The sequence below is a fragment of the Chelmon rostratus genome, chromosome 8, assembly GCF_017976325.1.
Source record: "Chelmon rostratus isolate fCheRos1 chromosome 8, fCheRos1.pri, whole genome shotgun sequence".
Taxonomy (NCBI): domain Eukaryota; kingdom Metazoa; phylum Chordata; class Actinopteri; order Chaetodontiformes; family Chaetodontidae; genus Chelmon; species Chelmon rostratus.
In genome coordinates, this window is record NC_055665.1 from 15358981 (window position 1) to 15379323 (window position 20343).

General features: G+C 41.9%; 1 protein-coding gene across 1 annotated transcript; it reads left to right on the forward strand.

Annotated features, from left to right (window-relative positions):
* The first annotated feature begins 1116 nt into the window (after window positions 1-1116).
* cers2b (ceramide synthase 2b) lies at window positions 1117-17097 on the forward strand. Its single transcript, XM_041942502.1, has 11 exons — window positions 1117-1549; window positions 7657-7830; window positions 8644-8761; window positions 8866-8984; window positions 12865-12922; window positions 13194-13244; window positions 14119-14211; window positions 14752-14880; window positions 15234-15340; window positions 15447-15600; window positions 16596-17097. Exons 2-11 carry the CDS (start codon window positions 7658-7660, stop codon window positions 16746-16748), a joined length of 1155 nt encoding a protein of 384 aa, XP_041798436.1. The 5' UTR covers window positions 1117-1549; window position 7657; the 3' UTR covers window positions 16749-17097.
* The last annotated feature ends 3246 nt before the right edge of the window (window positions 17098-20343 follow it).

The window sequence follows — 20343 nt, forward strand, 5'->3', positions numbered from 1 at the left end:
TTGCGTGAGTCTGATTTAGTTGTTAACTTTAGGCCCAAGAAATAATCTAATTTTATGCATGTATTATTATTTAGGGTAAATGTAAAATTAAACAAGATCAAGAGAGGTTGGGGTATATGTGGCAACCGGACTGACCTTGTCTATTGAACTGTTGCATGTGTGCAAACTGTTACTATCTGGAGTGGGCCCTTTTACAAGCTCCAGGTTAGTCTGCCATATGTCATTCTGTACAGCATGTAAGCCTGCAAGCCCTCACATGCCTGTTTAATAGTTCATGGGTCACAAGGATAGGAGGATAACCCTCTTTGACAAAGCACTTTGGTCCAAAGAAGGGCAACTGCAATACAAATATCACAGAAAACTACCCAGTCCTGCAAAGGAAAATATTTGGAACTGCTTTTTTGTCCTTAAAATGGTCAAAGGTTATCAAATCTGGTTTCCAGGCTGGAGATAATTTAAGGTGAGTGTCCTGCATCACAAAAGCTGTTGTTGGTCAGTGGGTAAGAACGGCAGTTAAATATCTAAAGAAATGTAACATAAACGTGGTGCAGAAGGTGTTTAAAAGATTAAAAATGACATTGTGATTCTGCAGAAGACATAACGATTGACAAGCAGCCCCTATAAATAACTGCACAGCTATAAGAATAGTATGATTTATAACAATTATTCGGATTAATTTTATATTAAGGCCAGCTGAAAAATCACAGTAAATGAATGCAACAGTAGATTTTGCTACAGTTGCAAATAACAAGAAGGTCAAAGGTCAGTCATGGAAGCTGGGGCAAAAGCTTTGACTGGGGTGAAAACTATGACACACGCAGCTGAGAAAATAGTAGTTTTATCATCCGTGAAAACACGAAAATGAAGGGCTGTGTGATTAAAAATAAGATGAACCAGGCTGCATGGGTCTGATACTCATTAACCCGGTTCTCATCTGTACAGAGAAAGGGAGGTAAAACTTTTCTCCGAGCGGAAACAAAATGCGGATGTGTGTGTGTGTGTGTGTGTGTGTGTCAGCCAAGCGCTCTCTCGTGTGCTCAGACGTCATCTGCGTCCCTCCCTCTCCGTTACCCCCTCACTCCTCCCTCTGTCTGCACCCCTCAGTCCGCACTCGTGCCGGCCCGACCTCAGCCTCTACCCGGCCAGACACACAGACAGACCCCGCCGACTGCCGGGACACACAAGTGGGGAAAAATTAGCTGCGACAGGAGGAGAGAGAAAACAGCCTGAACATTTGTTGGGAGAAAAATTACCGGGCGCATTGCAGCATCTCACATATTCTCCCATCTGTAGCCACTTTTTTTGCTTTCACCCCACATCGATGTTTTCATTAAGAAGAAAAACAAACTTTGTACGCCATGGAAAGATGTAAAAATCCACGAGGATACTAAACTTGGACACCCTTCTGAGCACAACCAGCGGGCTGGGCACTCTTAACAGGACCGTTAGGTTTTCGGCTAGCAAGCTAGGTGGGACCAGGACTTTGTGGCACGAGACCAAAATTTCGTTTTCTTTTCATTTCACGCTTCACTGCGGGGAAAACACCAAAGTAAGTACGTTTCACTTTCATGTCGGCAAGTAGGCGTTATTCATTTCTGTGCGCGTGAGTCGCTTAGCGGTGGGCGCACGCTCCGCATCCTCTCTTCGCTCAGACGTCATTACGCATTCATGTCGGAATCGGTTAATTCAATGTAACAGGCCCCTTTGGAGGGCTTTAACGGTACAAAAAATCAAATAAACAAACATAATAATAAAAAACGACATAAATGAGAGTTGTGACTGAAGTACTTTAATAACCGTTAACCCTTGTTGTCTGATATGCAGACACGAGGGCTGCCTGGCTTGTGGCCCAGTGGTGGGTCGCTGTCTAAAGTTTGCTAACTAGCAGCAGGTTATGCCACATTATCACCGTAAGTACACAACTACAGGCCACAGATACAGCACCCTGAGTTACAGACAAAAACATCCCCGGTGACACCACGTATAGACCATTTTAAAAGGGTTTTGTTTTTTAATTACTGTGATTTGCTTTTGTCTGGGACCCCTCTTGCTGGCACCATTTTGCTCTACACTTAGCTTTTCCGCTATTTTCCTGTAGAGTAGCGCCGTTGAAGCTAGCATGAACACCACAGTGACAGAAGAACACGGTAAAGGATGTAAGGAATAAGAATCTTACAAATTGAGATACGGTGGCTGTAAACTCATTGAGGAGTTGTAACTAAAGCCACTGGGCAGGTCCTGGGGAACAGTGTTATTCTGTTTGTAACCAATGTTGATTATGTGTGTTACCATTAACACTTAGGTTGTGCAAATCTGTGACTTGGATGTGTGCATGTATGGTCAAGCTTTGTGTCCAGGTCAAAGGTCATGTTACTCATTGGGGGAAGTCCCATGAAAGCCTGACAGTAGTGCTGAAACAGTTACTCAATTAATGAAGTAGTTGACTGAGAGAAAATTCATTTCCAACTGCAAGTGATTTGATGATATTTTTCACTTTTTCTCCCATTTCGCTTGAAGCCCACAAGATGCGAATGATCTGTGATTGACAATTTGCAAGGCTCACTAAACGACTGAGGAAAAAATCTCTGACTGATGAAACCGTTGCATCCACTTCAGTCCATGGGTGAAGTTCCACAAAACCCCCACAGTCTAAAGAAAAAAACATCATTCTATGAATTAGTTCTTAGTTTATCTCTTACTTACCTACACTTAAAATAACTTCAGCTATCGTTTGTCAATGATCACTTAATGAACAACCTCGAGCAGTTGGCATTGCTGTCCTTGCACAGCAGTATCTCAGTGTAGCAAGTGTTAGATGATCATTACCCTTCAGAGCTTCCACTCAACAGAAAGAATAGCCTCACATGCTGTATATCCAGGAGCCAATCTAATTGCCCTGGGCAAAGTAACTTACTCAAAGGGCAGAACTGGCCTGCATCCAGTCAGAAGAGAATCAGCATGACAGTATTACCCTCACACCTCCTGAATAGGCCTATTCAGATCAGCCTGCTGACTGATTGAATCTCCCCATCAATAATTCATCAGGGTTACAGATCAGTGTCAAAGACATTGAAATTGACTTTCTTCTAAAGCACAGAAGATTGGATAACAGTGATAAAACAGATCACTGCAGACTGCCTGTCTGGTCTTGGGATGATTTTACATTTTCTCCCACTTGCAGTATGGCATTTTCTGCAGCCTCTGTGTTTGCCTTACCACTGTTGCTTGTACTTTGATTAAATTACACTGAACTGTTTTCAGATCCAGAAGGAAGTCAAAAATGTGAAGGATGTGTACTGACTCACCCTCAAAAAGCATGACCCGAGTTACAGCTAACGAACCATGAGCTGCCACTTCATCCCACAATATGTGCATTCAGGATTTCACGGTTTCTACTGTGATCTGCAAACTGTGGCTGCATGTTGGACCACAAGAGATGAGGTTGTCAGTACATAAGTGTACATAATCACATACATCTACTCGAGTATGTGATTGTGTTTTGAGAGCTGATATTAATGTTTTTGGGGTAGCCACTACTGGTGATACTGATGCCAGAACATTTCACGAGTACAGTCGGTGTGTTCAGAGTTTCCATCAAACATTTTACTCCGTCATTTTTGAAATTACTGGAAATTAGCATTTAAGCAACGATTATTGTCATAGACAATTAGTCGGCCAAGTATTTTTTCAATTCACTGTTTGCTCCAGAAAATGGTAGAAAATCTCTCACGGTCAATGTGACCTTTGATATAGGTAGATCCATTCCCAAATACATTCAATCACTACACTGTAAAAGAGAAATCATCAAATATTCTCATATGAGAAACTGAAACCAGTGAATGTGCCTCAAACGATTAAGTGATTATCAAACTTATTGCTGAAAGATACTTTGTCCATCAATAATGTAATGCTGCATCAAATAACATACTAATTAAGTGCTTTACAGGTTATCCTCTCTGTTAGGAAAGGTGACCCATTGTATAATTTTAATGGCAGAGGAGGACTACTACAGTATTTGAATCAGCAGTCATTTTCACTGTATCAGTGAAATGTACTTCTGCCATTGCAGGATTATAACCTGTTTTATTGCAGCTTTTGTTCTCAGGGACGCTATGACTGAGAGATAATCACTACAGTGCCACTATCAGCCCTGTATGCAGTAAACAAAAATGTCAGTCTTAGAGCTGGGTATCATTTCAAATCTTACAACACAGGCGCCCGTGTGATACCTGAGCTTTATCACTGATAACAAATTCAACTTCACAATGAGGATTTACATGAGAAACTAGGCCTAAATGTAATGCAGTCTAAATTTAGCGTGACAATGATTCAGTTCAGGAAATATGTAATTAAAGAATAAGTGAATAAGAACAAGTACTCAGTGCCTGTCAGTTATTTGGGACTAGAGATGTATTTCAGTCAGTACTCATAAAATATTAGACTTTATACCCTGCAGGTGTTAGGCTTGTAGTTGTTCATTCATAGGCAGTTTAAGATTGCCTGCATGTGTGCAGTATAGTATCAACTATTCTATATCTCAAACCAGGCAGTACTGTAGTAAAACCCAGTATGAGCGAACAGTAACTTTCATGAAAAGATTTAGGACTTATGGCTTATTTGCTGACTCAGCCCCATTTTGACACCCGCCATGTGACCTTTTGCGCCATCGGCATGTAGCCGATGTGCCGCTCTGTGTCTTGACCTCTCAGACCTGAGGTGCTGAAAACTCAGCTTTGACCTCTCACGTCGGGTAGTCCACAATGTTCCCGATCTAATCTCTCTCATCTCTCTCTGTGCCTGTCTCCTAGTAATTTTTTTTAAAGTTGAGGTTTGAATGAGTCAGCTGTACGGCTAGATATGAGTAAATGGGTAGTTATACACCCACAGATGGCATGTTATTAGTGACTCACAGTCATAGCATATTGCTACTGTCTTATGACTTGTGTTCCTGTAGTCGACTCAGTCTCCTGTCATTCAGATAAACAAAGTATTGGGTGGCTATAAAACTCCATACGATGTTATTCATGTATGGAGAGTGAATGGGGCAGCTGGAGCACTCCATCTGTGTGGTGGCCGGCATGTTTACATTCTCCAAATATTCCTCGACTCTGTACCAGGTTCCAGTCGGGTCTGTTAAAGTTTTCCTTTGAGGCTTGTTCCCTTTCATTTCATCAAGATTCGAGAAACTGCGTTATTGTTTTGTAAACATCAGATAGAAAAGAAACACATCAGTAACATCTGGAGCTGTACCCTGCCTGCCTGATGCTGGATCTCTGTTTACAATCACCACATCCTTGTAATGTATATTCATTGAGAAAGAGAGAGGGGACAGTCAGAGAACTTCCTTTCTCCCTCCCCTGCCAGAGGCATCCTTTATTTTTATTGGACCTTTGAAATGGTCAGAGTCTGGTCATATGATCCCGTGGGCCAATGGAATGTAGTGTTAGGAAACTGTGTGGGGGGAAAAGAGTTTTAACATGCTGAATTCACTGCATGATCTCAACTAGTAACACTAAAAATATCCTCTCAAGTCCACACAGCAACAATGCAAAATATAACTAGCACCACCTTCATTTGCACTCAGAGGCTCTTTTAGTTATGTGTTTTTGGTGAGATTACACTGCTTATTATGGAGCCAGATGCACAAAAACATGCTGTTTAGCAGCTCTCACAAGATCTGGCAGGTCACGGCAGGAGAAGTGAGATGTTGCACTACTGAAGTGGAAGAGTTGGCAAAATGACTGGGAAAAAATATGTCATCCTTCCTATCCACCACCACCACCTGCGCCGAGAGAGAGGGGGGAAAGCCCTGCGCTCAGCCAGCCTTGCTGTTGCAACAGGAAACAGGGGCCATGACTAACATGACATGATGTGGAAAACAACTGACACACTCAACCATGACACAGTGTGACAGTGTCAGAGTCTACAACCAGCAGCCCTATGTTTTATCTTTGGGACTGACTTAATGAAGGTGGTCTGCCAGTGTCGAACTGCAAGAGCTGATCTGAATTAGTTGTGTTTAAAGACCTAGTGAGGGTGTAACAGAGAAAGAAGCACAGAGTGTCAAACTTCAAGACTTTCTTGTGCTGAAATGTGTTTTGTAAAACTGCACCGTAAGCTTACGTCAAATATCTGGTTAGAGTTCAGAATCTGATTGTTCCTGATTCATGATGATGTTCTTTTGCGTCTTCGACAGCGTTTAACATTTTGCAACTTTTGCAAAGGTAACATGATGGGGTGATTAATCAATAAACAGTAAAATTTTTTAATCGATCAATTAGTTTCAGCAAAGGATACCCTTGTTCCAGCTTATTAAAGGTGTGGTGAGTCATTCTGGAGAAAATTGTTTGAGTTTGCCATCTCTCCTTCTTCACAATGTGATTACACGTTAGCATGCCGGAATTACCTCCTCCCATCTCCCCTTCCCCTCGTCCCGCGCACCAGCACGAACGCCACCTGTTGCTGATTGGCTGTAATAGTCTTGTACACTGGCAGCTAGCGATACGTGATGAGATATTCATTGAATTTCAAATTCTGCAAGTATCAAGAAGCTCAATCCCCTTTAAATGTGTTAAATTTGCTGCTTTTATTGTGATTGAACTGAATACTTTTGGGTTTCATTTTTCGCTGTTTTCTGACATGTTGTAGAACAAACCAAGGGGAAAAAATGAAGGAAATAATACATAGATTATTTGCTAAAATTCAAAATAATTGTCAATTGCAGCCCTAAAATTCAGTTATTTCTCAAAGTAATGTTTGTGGTTTTGTGAATCCTGTGATGCATGAAGCACAGTTCCTTACATCCAGGTCTAATTTCAGCGGCATATTTTAAAGACAGCGCAGGGAAAGCGTTACACATAGCTTTGGCTCTGTGGGCCAAAGAGGGAATCCTTCTTGATTACTGCCAGAGAGCAGCAGGGCGGGGATGGGAGTGGAAGTGAAGCAGTTACAGGGCTTTGGCATTTACAGCTGCAGTGAGTTGGGAGTGGAGTTGCTGTAGATCTCCAAGGGGACTCCAGAGACGGAGTGTGTGGGGGCGCCCCCGCTGCTCTGCACATATGGAAGAATCATGACTCACATCCCTCAGACGCTAGTTCTCCCTTGCCGCCACCCCTTTTACTCTCTTTCTCTGCCACTCCCTGAACGTAGAGGCAGAAATATTCATCTCTGTACTCGCTGAATAAAACACTGCTCTTGCAGCTGCCGTTGACGGTTTAGGAAAGCGCCGGCGTTGAAAGCAAGAAGCGCAGTTGTTGGTCTGAGCTTTCCTCCCTCACGTGGGCCTCCTGAGCGCCCTGCACGCTGCTTGTGCTCTGTTTTATGCATTAGGAAAAACCTACAGCAAGGCTTCCAGTGAGGGGGAAACAGTCGTACCATCATCTAATTCTCTTAATTACATGGAACCCACGTTCCTAATCACAGATGTCTTCGCATATATAAATAGCCAGGACTGTGTAGTTGCTGCCTTTAAAGCAAGCCCCTACAGACTGATTGTGGATTCAGATTTTTAGGTGGAACAATGTCACCATTTTGGTTTTCCATGGGGTGTGATTCTGCCTCCAGAACATGTGCATGTTGGGTTCTTCAGACTTGAGTTTTACAGCCTAATAAACCCACAGAGTTGGTGCTGACTCCTTCATGTGTCCCGTGTTGCAGGATGATGTCTGGGCTGAGTGAGTGGTTCTGGCAGGAGCGGCTGTGGTTTCCAGAGGGCCTGGGCTGGGCCGACCTGGAGGATCGGGATGGACGAGTATACGCCAAAGCCCACGACTTGTGGGTGGCCCTGCCTATCGCCCTTCTATTCCTCATTATCCGTCAGATCTTTGAAAGGTCAGTCCATTTTTCACGCTGCCTCTCTCGATGTCTGTGCCCCTCATCTAAGTCTTTGGTTATTGTTTCAAACGTTTGCTTCCCGCTATATTTACACATTTTTCTCCATCCTTGTGTCCAGTCTATCTCTTGTCTCTTTCCTTTGACCGCTGTCCTCTCTTCCTTCTCCTTCCGTCTGCCCACCACTTGCCTCATCCTCTGATCTCTAATTACATTATTTTACAGAATGCAGTTTTTATCTCTTGCTTTTTTATCAGCAGTTGTTTGATATTCTCCATGCCGTGCCCTACTTTTATAATATGTGAAAACTCCCTTCTTTCAAGTGACTCATTGTTTCTCACACAAGCACCATGTTCCTGTTTCCAGCAGTTAATCTTTTGGAAACCAGAAAGTCGTTACAGTGTCCACCTGTGCTTTACTGCTGAGTCCAATAAGCTCTTGTTCTTATTATTATTATTATTGTTTTTTATTTCTACCTCCCATCCAGTCGTTGAGTGATAACTTATAATGTGGGCTCCTTGAGAAATATGATAAGAGAAAACAAACAACAGTATAACAGTATTATTACATGTACATTTAGTCTATAAACCCGAATCATGCTTGTTGCTCTTTGGTTTGTGTCCTGACTTACATCATCCTAGCCTCAAATAATTTAACTCTTTATCTTTGTTACCTTCATTTACCTGAAATTTGGGTTATTCAAATCTTAAGAGTTTCCATGATTGCACCCTGTACTGCATCTTTGCTTCTTCAGTTTCTCACTCTCTCTATCTTCTCTGTATTTCACCTCCGACAACCTTTTTGTGATTGCAGGACGGTGGCTACGCCCCTGGCTTCTCTGCTCGGGGTGAAAGAGACGGCACGGCTCAAAGCCCCTCACAATCCCACACTGGAGTCCTACTACTGTAACACTACCAAAAACCCCACACAGGTAGATGTGCGCACACACACACTTACACACAAGACAGAGCACCGTGCTGTGTGTGTTGTCAGGAAATTCGATGCTTAAATCTGACGTCTTTGTGCTGTTCTCAGACTTCAATAGCAAGTCTTTGCAAGCAGACTGGCTATTCAGAAAGACAAGTGCAGCGATGGTTCAGGAGACGAAGGAACCAGGACAGACCCAGTTTGCTCAAAAAGTTTCGAGAGGCCAGGTAAACAGACACACACACACTATATGCACACACTTCTATAGAGCCATGGAGCAGGTCGAAGCAGCTGCTCAGCCTTGCGTTCCTCCAGCTATATGAGCGCGGACTAGCCCTCTATTTTTAACACGCACTCATTACAATGCCACTCTGCTGCTACCAGGCCTGCAGTCCACACTCTTCTCACACACACGAATCCAGCCATCCACACGCTCATTAGCACAGGGTCCCAGCAACAGGGGCTCTGTCACCACTGTTGGTTATTTTTATGTGTGAGCATTAATTGTAGCAGAAGCTAAACCAACAGCGTGATCACTTGATAATACGAGGCTGCTGAAACTAGCTTGTATCAGCTGCCAGGGTTCACACAGATGACACACAGTGGTAACAGATGACACTGAAAAATGATGCAGCTAGCATAATACTGTTAGCATCGCTAGGACTGTTACACAGGCAAATATTCGGCAATGTGCATGCAAACAAACACATTAATAGGTGATCTGTGTGTTATTCCATCCTATATGTTGTGTTCAATGTACCAGTTCTCTGCAGTGATGTGACTGTGACATTAGCTTTGCTTTTATGGTCGTTATTTATGTCTGTCAACAGCAGTGTGGGGCTCGAAAAAGTATTGTATTACATATTATTTGTTCCTTTAAAAAAAGAATGTAATGCATACCTTTGCGTTATTCTGCAACGTCACCTGAGATGCACTGTCATGTAAATGCCAGTTAACAATATAACCTATGCCCACATATCAGGACAAGATCTTTATTTTATGCTTTTTATTTAAGTAATGCCACAAAGCCAAGCAAAGCTGGTGAAAACCAACTCCAAGAGCATGTCACAGAGAACAGCATACCTAGGAGAATCAAGGTGGCTATAACAGTAGCTATAACTGCCTGAAAATCAAACTGTATCAATATATAAAACAATATAATAGAGGTTGGCCCCTTAACACCACCTGCTACAAATAATTAATTGCTACAAAATAAGCAAATACAATAATGGCCTTCCTAACACCACGAGATGATGACAGACTTTAAAGGAAAACAAAAACATTAAATGGCATGAACTGCATTTAACAAGCCAAACAAACTCACTCGAGTCGCTCGCTCACCAAACCATGGCTTTATAGTAGAGCAGTTCATCTTATTTGTTGTGTTTATTACTAAAGCAGTGGTTATACCTCATGAGGAGGAGTCTCTCAAATCATTTGTCAGTCGTCCTGTTCCTCCTCGGAGTCTGCACAGGGCTGAAGAGCCTCTCCACGAGATCGCTAGACAGCATCACTGTGTTGCAGTGGTTCAGGGTCACCATCTCTGACCACAAATATCTTCAAATATTCAATGACTTCAGTGTCAAAGTTGAAGGAGGCTGTGTCCTCCTCATTGAAAGCAAAGAAGTCATTCTCACTGCTGCTGGAGGCGCTTAAGCGTTGCATCCTGCTCATTGAGGGGGAACGGGTCCCACTCTGTAGTCAGCACGTTTGATGATTTTTTCTCTTATCTGCCCCTTCGTGCAGCAGATAATTGAAAAACATAAGTAATGCAAATAACAACGTAACTCTTTGATTAGTAACTGCAATGGGATTATTGACTTTTGGAACAGTAACACATTCCATCGCTGCATTACAGACAAAAGTAATGTGATCAAAGCAATGCATTGCCCTTCAATGCTGGTTGATAGATCTATAAAACCATATCATGTGATTCAATGGGCTGGTTCACCTAAAGTACAAGAAGACACAGACCTCATTGTGCACAGCTTTCATTAGAACTGCTTGAAACATAAAAATTATTCACGTGACTTTGGAAACAGTGACCAGATCGCAGGGTTTTCCTCAGTGGATGGGATTCCCCATTTGTTTGGAATTGTAGAAAAAAATGTCATTTTTTTCTTATGAGAAAATAGTTTGAAATAAATGTTCATTGCACAACGTAAGGGCGATGGAGCAATGACACCTACTGTGTTTAGATTTCCCCTAACTTTCACTGTGCATTTCTGTCCCTGTCCCTGTCTGGAGATGCAGTCAGGCTGGCACTGTTTCTGTCTGCTCTCATGTCTCTATTATAGACTCAATGAATGAATGAACTCAGGCTTTTTTTCCTCATGTTTTCACCCTCCACCCTGACCCCAACCCTTGCTATAGTTACTTGGTTGCGCAAAGTAATGCTCAAACTATTCTATAGAATTAAGACATTTTAACTGTACCTCTTCAGTGGACACACTTCTTTCCCTTCTCTTCTCTTCAAAGTGGTGTTTCCTCACGGAAATTTGGAAACAAATTCAGTGTGTCCCGTGTTTTTGGTAGTTGCTGAGCTCCGAGGAAAACGGAAAGCAACCCGGTTGTCTTTGCGACAGCAGGGACAACAGCGATACCACCTGGAAACTCTAGAGGCAGAAGAGTTGTCTGTTTCCACTTTTACATTTTTGAGGATGGGTTCACATTTTTTACATGCCTGCTGTAATCATTTCTTCCAGTGGAAGTGATGGGGGACAGAATCCACTTTGTGAGTAACACCCAGGGGGAAGTTTGTACCAAACTTTGGAAAAAAAACTTCATTACTTGTCTAAGTGAGACTCTTGAGGCCTAATATTAGCTTCAGATAAACTTTAAGAAATATTTTCACACAGAGCAAAGACTGTAAATTTTGTCCCCCTTCACTTCCACACACACACACACACACACACACACACACACACACATACACACACAAAGAAATGATCTTTTAAAGGCCAGAATGAACAGGAGGGATCATTATAGAAAGTAACACCTGTTGCTGTGACGATTGTTTTAAGGCAAACTTGGAAAAAAAAAGTGAACCTGCCCTTTAATATGGCTCATAAGTCCTTTAACTGCATTTTTTTCATTACAACTGGGCAACTCCATCGGCTAAAATTGCTTTTGTCACCACAGTGTCGCCATTAATCTGTGTAATCCAGATTAATGGCGACACAATGGTGATTTTATGAATATATTTTTCAGGTGGTATGAGCAACTAACTCTCAGAAATCTCAGAGAAATACCTCAAAACCTGAGCAAAATTAAATCAAACCGTCTGCATCACTAAAATGAAATGTTTTTAATAGAATTTTGGTGAAGCTGCTCTTTAATATGCAAAAAGATGTTTTATGTCTGCTGCATGTGTGAAAAATTCTGAACTGTTCTATAGTGGATTGATGTTGTGCATATGATGCTCATGAGGGTGTGTGCGGATGTGCATGTGACCGCATGTTTGTCACTCCCCGGTTATGGTGCGTCTTTCGCTGTGTGTGTTACGACATTTCTCTTCTGAATCAGTCTATTGTTTGTGTGCACACAACAGGCTTTCTGTCTCTCTCCCTTATTTCCCACCACTGGTGTATCCCTCACACTCTCCCTGTCTCTTCTTTCTCCGTGCTGACCTTTCTCGTCTTCTGTTTCTCCGTCTGTCTGTCTCTGCTGCTGCTGCTGCTGTGCTTTCTGTGTGAAATCCCCTCTCTTCACCTGGCTGCAGTGCTGCAGTGGGAATGGCCCCCTCAGTGTCTCTGTTACAGGATATTAACAGGGACGATACTGTCTGACAGCCCTCATTGTCAGCATGTTTGGCTCTCTCTGTGTGTGTGTGTGTGTGTGTGTGTGTGTGTGTCTGTGTGTGTGTGTGTGTGTCCTGATTTGACATTCTCAGCGTAGTTCACCAGATTTTTCCAGGCTGCTCATTCAGCCTGCCGTTTCTTTCCAACTTGCAACTCTTGTGTGTTTGTGACTGTGAGTGAGAAATGTGTGCGTGTGTGTGTGTGCGTGTGGTGCATTTATGTGTCTGCTGGTAGAAAATGTGTCGACTGTCTTTTCCCCATTGACTGAGAAGAAAGTGTGTTTGTATGTGTGTGTGTTCTCTTGCAGTTGGAGATTTACCTTTTACCTTCTTGCTTTCATTGCTGGCCTGGCCGCCCTCATCGATGTGAGTACTGCCATGTTAACCTCGACCCGCCCCTCCTCCTCTTCCTCCTCCTCCTCCTCTTCTCGTCTCTTTACTTTCACATCCTCATTCGTCACCTGCCCTGCCATCGTAACTTGACGGTTTCCATGGTAGTCGGCCTTTTTTTGCTGTGATGATCTCGGCTCCCGCGCAACCAAAGGGGCAGCACTGACTCATCGCCATGCTGAGTCAGTTGTTATAAATACACCTGTCGAGCTCTGCTGTCTCATTCACATCGCATCTCTCCTTCCAGAAACCTTGGCTGTACGACCTGAAGGAGATGTGGGAAGGCTTTCCTGTGCTGGTACGTCTCTGAGATGGCTATGCATGCTGAACGCACCAGTTTGTCTGCAGGTCTTGAAAGGTTTTAAAAACCGCTGAATACAGAGTAACGTAAATTTATCATGTATATCACATAAGCTTGAATGAACTTTCCTCCCTACCTATTCATCTAATTAATTATTGGTTAATCCATCCGTTGATTTTCTGCCATTTCTCTGGGTCCAGCTCAGGTTAATTGATAAATAATATTACCAGCAATTATTGTAATATGTAGCTGGGAAATACTGTCAAAATATGATAGAATTATCAATAGAAATGAATGTGCTTAAAAAATAACTGTAGGCCTTATTCACCCTACTGGTTTTCCGTCATTCTTTGACTGGTATGACAGTGAAAAAGGTCTTAAATTTCATTAAAATTTTAAAACTAAAATGCCAAAGCAATCAACTTCAGCCTCTAAAACAGGCATCTCAAACCGGTTCCATAAAGGGCCGCGTGGCTGCAAGTTTTCATTCCAACCAAGGAGGAACACACCTGGCTGGAATCAATTAATCAGCTGATCTCAGTCTTCAGCTAATAACTAAGTGATCCCTTGATGTTGATTGGTCGGCCTGATGTGCTCCTCCTGGGTTGGAATGAAAACCTGCAGCCACGCGGCCCTTTATGGAACCGGTTTGAGATGCCTGCTCTAAAACATCAGTATTTGTTGGCTGTCTGTCTTCTATAATAGTCAACTGAATGTCTTGTATTCTTAACTGTATAAAACAAGCTGTTTAATTGTGTCAACTGAAGCTCTGCGAACTTGCTATGGACATTTTTTATTGTTTTCTGACATTTTGTAGGCCAAACAGTTAATGATAATCATGGAAATTAAAGATCTGTTTCGTCTCCTTCAGACTCTCCTGCCATCTCAGTATTGGTACTACATGATTGAGCTGGGTTTCTACAGCTCTCTGCTCTTCAGTGTGGCTTCAGATGTCAAACGCAAAGTGAGTGATTTCATCTGGGGAACGCTTTTCTCCTCCTCGGTTCAGATGGTGTAAAAACAAAAGACTTGCATGGCAACAGAAAGAAAAGATGCACAAAAATGACTGTAAATGGAAAACAAATACGATATATGTGGACAGTAGGTCATTTTTTTCTCTTTTATATGGTTAGTACATCATGACCGTTTGCAAGAGGAAAGCAAAGTCTGCGCTCACTATCAGATCAGCTTGACATCTGGTGGTCTGTGGGTGGACATTAGACTGTTGTTACACGTGTTTGAGTGTGTGTGTGTGTGTGTGTTTGGACTTTGTTCAGCCTGGGTCAGCTGAGCACAGTGGGGAAAATCTTAGCAAAGAGGCACAGTGTGTTCCTCCAACACAATATTATAACCTAGTTTCCTCTTAAGCAGGATTTACTTCACACACACACACCCACACACACACACACACACAGACCTCCTGAAAGCATGCAACACAAGTACTGTATACATATTCCTAACATGTCCTACCGTGTCTCCCTTTACCATGCCTCCTTCTTTATAGGACTTCAAGGAGCAGATTGTTCACCATGTAGCGACCATCCTCCTCATCAGCTTCTCCTGGTGTGTTAACTACATCCGTGCTGGGACTCTCATCATGCTGGTGCACGACTCCTCCGATTACCTCCTCGAGGTAAATGTCTCCAAAGAGTCATTGCACTACTTTACATTCATAGTATTTAGATTAGTACACCTTGGCAAGCAAACCAGTCATCGTATCTCTACCAAACAGAAAAATGCTGGATAGACTGTTCACATGCTACATCACTGCTGAGTTTTAACTTTTGATGATCCAATCAGTGCTGCGAAACTTCAACTAAGAGAAATTCGGATGGCAACACTGCCATCTTGTGGCTGAATCTACACTTTAGTTATCTTTCATGGGATGGAGGCAGACCAACAACCATTTGCATTATTTAGGTACTCTATCTGTTTGCCTGCAACGTTCCTACTAAATTTTCTGTCTTTGTGTCTCCTTTCTGACAGTCTGCAAAGATGTTTAACTATGCTGGGTGGCGAAATGCCTGCAACTACATCTTTATCCTATTTGCTGCAGTCTTCATTATCACTCGCCTTGTCATCTTCCCTTTCCGGTACACACACACACACACACACACATTTTAACCAGTTGTTTTATTGTAATTGAACTGGGTGTTATTAAAAATGTCTTTACCTGAATCCTCTCTATCTCCATTGCAGGATTATTTACTGTACGTGGGTTTACCCAGTGACCATCTATGAACCTTTCTTTGGCTACTACTTTTTCAACGGACTTTTGATGATTCTGCAGTGTCTACATGTCTTCTGGGCTGTCCTCATCATACGCATAGCAGTCCGCTTCCTCACCAACAATGTAAGCAAACAAGGAAATCTAATGCAAAGTTCAAGATTCAGTTTATTCATCCACTAAAAGGAGGACTCACATTTTTGTCATCCAGCACGGATTAAAAGACGAATATACACTAAATACCCACAAGATGGAATAGAATACAAGAAAAGGCAAAAATAATAGAATGTGAATGTACTCTGCACTGAAAGTGTTTCGCTTCAGACATTTACTTAGATTTAAAGTTAAAAGGTCCTCAAAGTAACATAAAAAGAAGAAACTGTCAGTGTACACAGTTGAAGCTGAAGCATCAGTTGAAGTGAAAGTGCTGACACGTGTGCACGATTGTAATAAAATGAGCCGTAAGAGACAGCTGAAGTGGAAGTTGTGAGAGAAAGTAGTGCCAGTCTAAATATATAAGTGTAGCAGTGTTAGCAATGTGCTGTTAAAAAGGAGCAAAATTGAAGCAGCAAAACAAGAGATGTCGTCTTTTTATCCTGGACTTTCTGTTGACTACGTTACCCATAATGCAACTCAGCTGCTGGCAGTTTGGTCAGAGATTTGGGTGTGTTACGCTAGTAGTGGCTAATGTGGCCTTGAGCTGCTATCCTCAAGCAGAAGTGAGGAGCGGACTACAGAGGTCTGGTCAGCTCACTTCTTTCTAACTTCAAACTCCCTGATATTTTACATTTTCAAACTTGTAGTCTTCAACCCCAACCCCTACACTGACACCACTGGCATCGTTTGAGGCAGTTCATCAGATGTCCCACGACTCCCTCTGGAGCCACTTTTTGTTGCATATGCAGTAGTGACGCCCAAAACCTGTAATCATCATCTTACAGATCTCATGTGCACAACCAGATGCGCACACACACTCACATTACCCTTGCACGCAACTGGACAATTAGAGTTTGTTCAACACTGGCCAGAGCTCCAGTACAGTTCGAGGAGAAGGTCTCCTTGAATAATGATGTTCCGCTGAACGCCTTCTTTTTTAATTAATCCTTTTGTTTTTTTTCCAGGAAAAAGTGGACGATGAAAGGAGCGACAAAGATGAAACTGACGAATCAGAAGAGGAGGAGGAAGAAGAGGAAAATAAAAAGGACATGAAGAAAAATGGACCAGTGCAGAATGGTCACACAGTACACAACAACAACCACAGCAAGACAGAGTGAAAACAAGCAAGTGTCAGGATGAAAGAATGTGAGAAGGACTCATATCCCTCAGTGGGGTAGCAGGAGGGAGGGATGTAACAGAAAGAGAAAAGAAGAAGGAGCGTGGGCCAGGGAGGTCGGGGGAGTCATTCCATAAAACCAAGAACAGCAGGTATCTTTAGGAGATTTGACACTGTTACTTTTGCACAACACAAAACCACACTCACATTCGTTCATTCGTACTTTTAGAGGGCACAGAGATCCAGCAGATGATATACACTACACTAAGTGGCATGGCTTTTTTGCTTTGTCATCAGAGAAGAAAGTGTCATTGTCAGCGTGTGATGTCGGTCCCAAAATTTCAAAGAGACGGGGGAGAGGACGCGGGGGGTGGGGTGGGGGGGTTGATGCTGCTTCTTCTTTAGCTTTCCTTGTTCTGTGTGCCTTAGAGCCAGCTAACGGCTGTTAAAATGCCATTTTAAAGCTTTCTGCTTGAATCCTGTGTTGCTTTATTTTAATGTACCTTTTTTGTTTTCTACTAAAAGAACAAAAGTGAGACAACGGGGCATTTATTTCCCTAATTTTCTGTCTATGCAATTGCGTAAATGTTCAGCTATTGCAACGTCTTTGCACAAACATACAGTGTCTCCTGCATACTGTAATAACTTGCAGTAGGACTGCGTGCCTCTGCTCTCCAATGCGGTCTGTGCCATTCATAAAGTAATCTGCCTTGTAAGGTTTAAGGAGCAAAACGGTGTCCGTTTTGTAAATAAACAGCAAGAGAATCTTGCTGTCTTGTTTTAATTTCTGTTCAGTTCTTAATCCAGCGTACAATTCCTGCTTCCTAAAGAGATGTCTGACCTGCAGAGGTTCTTAATTCTTTTCCACTGAAGCAATCAGGAATACCCAGAAATCAGTGCTTTAGCACAAACACTGCAATATGAACAGCCTCCTGCCAAGTGTTGATGAAGCTGAATGTTTTTCCTCTCTGGTTTATCTGAAGATGTCCAAAGCAGAGAGTCATAAATCCAGAGTCTTGAATCACCCTGATGATGCCACCCACTGAAAACCAATGACTCTCCAGTAAATCATTGGAAAGGTGGGTTGTCGTGTCGAAGTCAAGTCGAGTCGAATGGAATGGCACGGATCAACCATTTACAGATTTTACAAAAATGAACCAGATGTATTCAGTTCACTGCCTAATAACCTGGGTTATGTGTATTTGCCTGGGTTGGACTTTTGGTGTTGAGCTAAGTGAATGATTTTAGGTATGATTCTGTGTATGAAACGGGTTTGCAGGTTTTGCTATTTGATGTTGAGGTAAAGGATATTGTAATCAGTTTTTAGCAGCTCAGTGTTTTGAAACATCACAAAATAAGTGTTGCTGTTTCGTTGTCATGCTTTAAAGCTTTTTTTTTTGTATGTCAAGTGCCTTATCTGTAACGTATGGGAAGCTCTCTCCTGTCTCATGTCCTCTTATTTTCTCCTCTGTCTCCACTGACATCACATCCTCCCTCCACTCATCCATCGCTCACTTCTCTCCTCTTTGTGAATTACCCTCCTTTGAAACTCACCCTCATTCCACCACCACATTCTTTTGTACTAACCCAGACCAACCAGCAACCTCTCTTCCCCGGTGATACAGAAGAAACAGCTGGGTCCTAATTACAGTGTTATTTTTTCATTTATTTTATTTTATTTTTTTGGTTTAATAACTAAGTATTGTTCTTAGTAATAAAAGCGAAGATCATGAATCACAATGGAAGCACTTTGGAGTTGTTTTTATCTATTTATGCATCACGAAAGTTTCTAAATTCCAACAGAATTCCTGAAACTGTGTCTGACATGATGTTAAAATACATTCTGAGAAAGCACTGAAGCGTTATCAGCAAAGGTGTCCCATGCAGAAAAGTGGCCCCTGGCACTGTTTTACACTGTTTTAATATTACTGCTGCATTAATGTGTGTGTTGCCTTTCACTGCTGTAGATGTTTGTGTTTGGGCTAATTTCAACTACTTTACATATGGATGTGGTAATTTGATCTGCAGCAATGCATCATATTTTGTGAGATCATCATATCTTTGTAGTTTTACTGTCCTGTGAGAACCAGAATCTCTAAAAAGTCAACTTTTCATGAGCTCAGAAAAACAGCCTGTTTTCAACTTTGTGACGATGAACTTCCGAGCTAATCCAAAAGGGTTTAACTCATTGAGTTAAAGGAGTCTGAGAGTTTTCTCACCTCAATAAAGGAACACTTTATCCTTCAGTTTATCAGAAAAATCCACATTCACGATGATCTTATTTTTAGATGCATGGTTTTCTCTGAGCCGGAAGGGTATAATTGTTTTTTATTTGAAAAGTTACTTGTAACACCAGCTGTCAGACAAATGTACAATATTTGCCTCTAAACTGTAGTGGAGCAGACACATAAAGTTGCATGCAATGGAAATACTCAAGTAAAGTAAAAGTAGCTTACCACTGCGACTTACTACTTAGTTACAGTCAACTACTGGAAATCAGTCATCCTTATAAATTTTACAAACTACTAACTACTAACCACTAAATTTTATTAACATGTTCACTCTGGAAATATCACCTCATTCTTTTCAATTCCAACAGTCAGACCTCTGAATTATGAAAGTTTCGTTTTACAGATACAGTGGTCAAAAGTAACTCAGTACATTTACTAAAGTACTGTACTAAAATATGGTACTAGGCAACTAAATTTCAGAGGGAAACATACTTTTTAACCCATTAATTTATCTGACAGTTAAAACTACTGTTACTTTGCATTTTACATACAAAGATATGATCATCTAAAAACATACAACACAGTGATAGATGACAGTACAGTATAGTATACAGAGTAGCTATCATTGGCTCCACCTCAACCAGTTACAACATTAAAATGATGTTTACTCAATAAGTGGCCATTCTACTTCCTGCTGAGTACTTTGGCTTTTGAAAGCTGAAAATGAATTTGCACTTGAAGCGTTGACAAGTAGCCCTGTGCATTTCCTCAATTACTGTTCTGTACTGTACTGTATTTCCACTTTGTGCAACTTCCTGCTTTCACTCCACTACATTTGCTGGAGTTAAAATAGTGCACTTGCCACTCCACTTCATTTTTTTGGCAGCTGAAGTTAACGTTCACTTGTTTTTATTGTGTGGTATTGTTACTTTTACTTCAGTGAACTTCTTTACCACCTGACTTGGCTAACATTATGAATGCAGGCCTTTAACCTGAAAATGGAGTATTTTTACATAGAGACACTGTTATTTCAACTGAAGTTGAAGATCTCAGTATTTCCTCCAGACCGACTTCAGGGTCATTTGCTGGAAGAAAGCTGCCATGTCCCATCTGTAGAGATGCTGTGTGAAATGTTTTCAGTTCAACTTGGCCATAAAGCGAGTAAAAAGGGATTTAACACGTTTCTTTTATAATTAAACAACCAATGAGTCACAATCTGCCACATTTATAATATATACCTCTCTCGTCCAAACTGAGGTGCTCTAACTTTATATACCGGCGGCTCCCTCGACTGTCAGCGGGGCGGAGCTAAACATGGATTTCCCAACATTTCACGTCATTTGTATCTGGCTTGAGTGATACCCA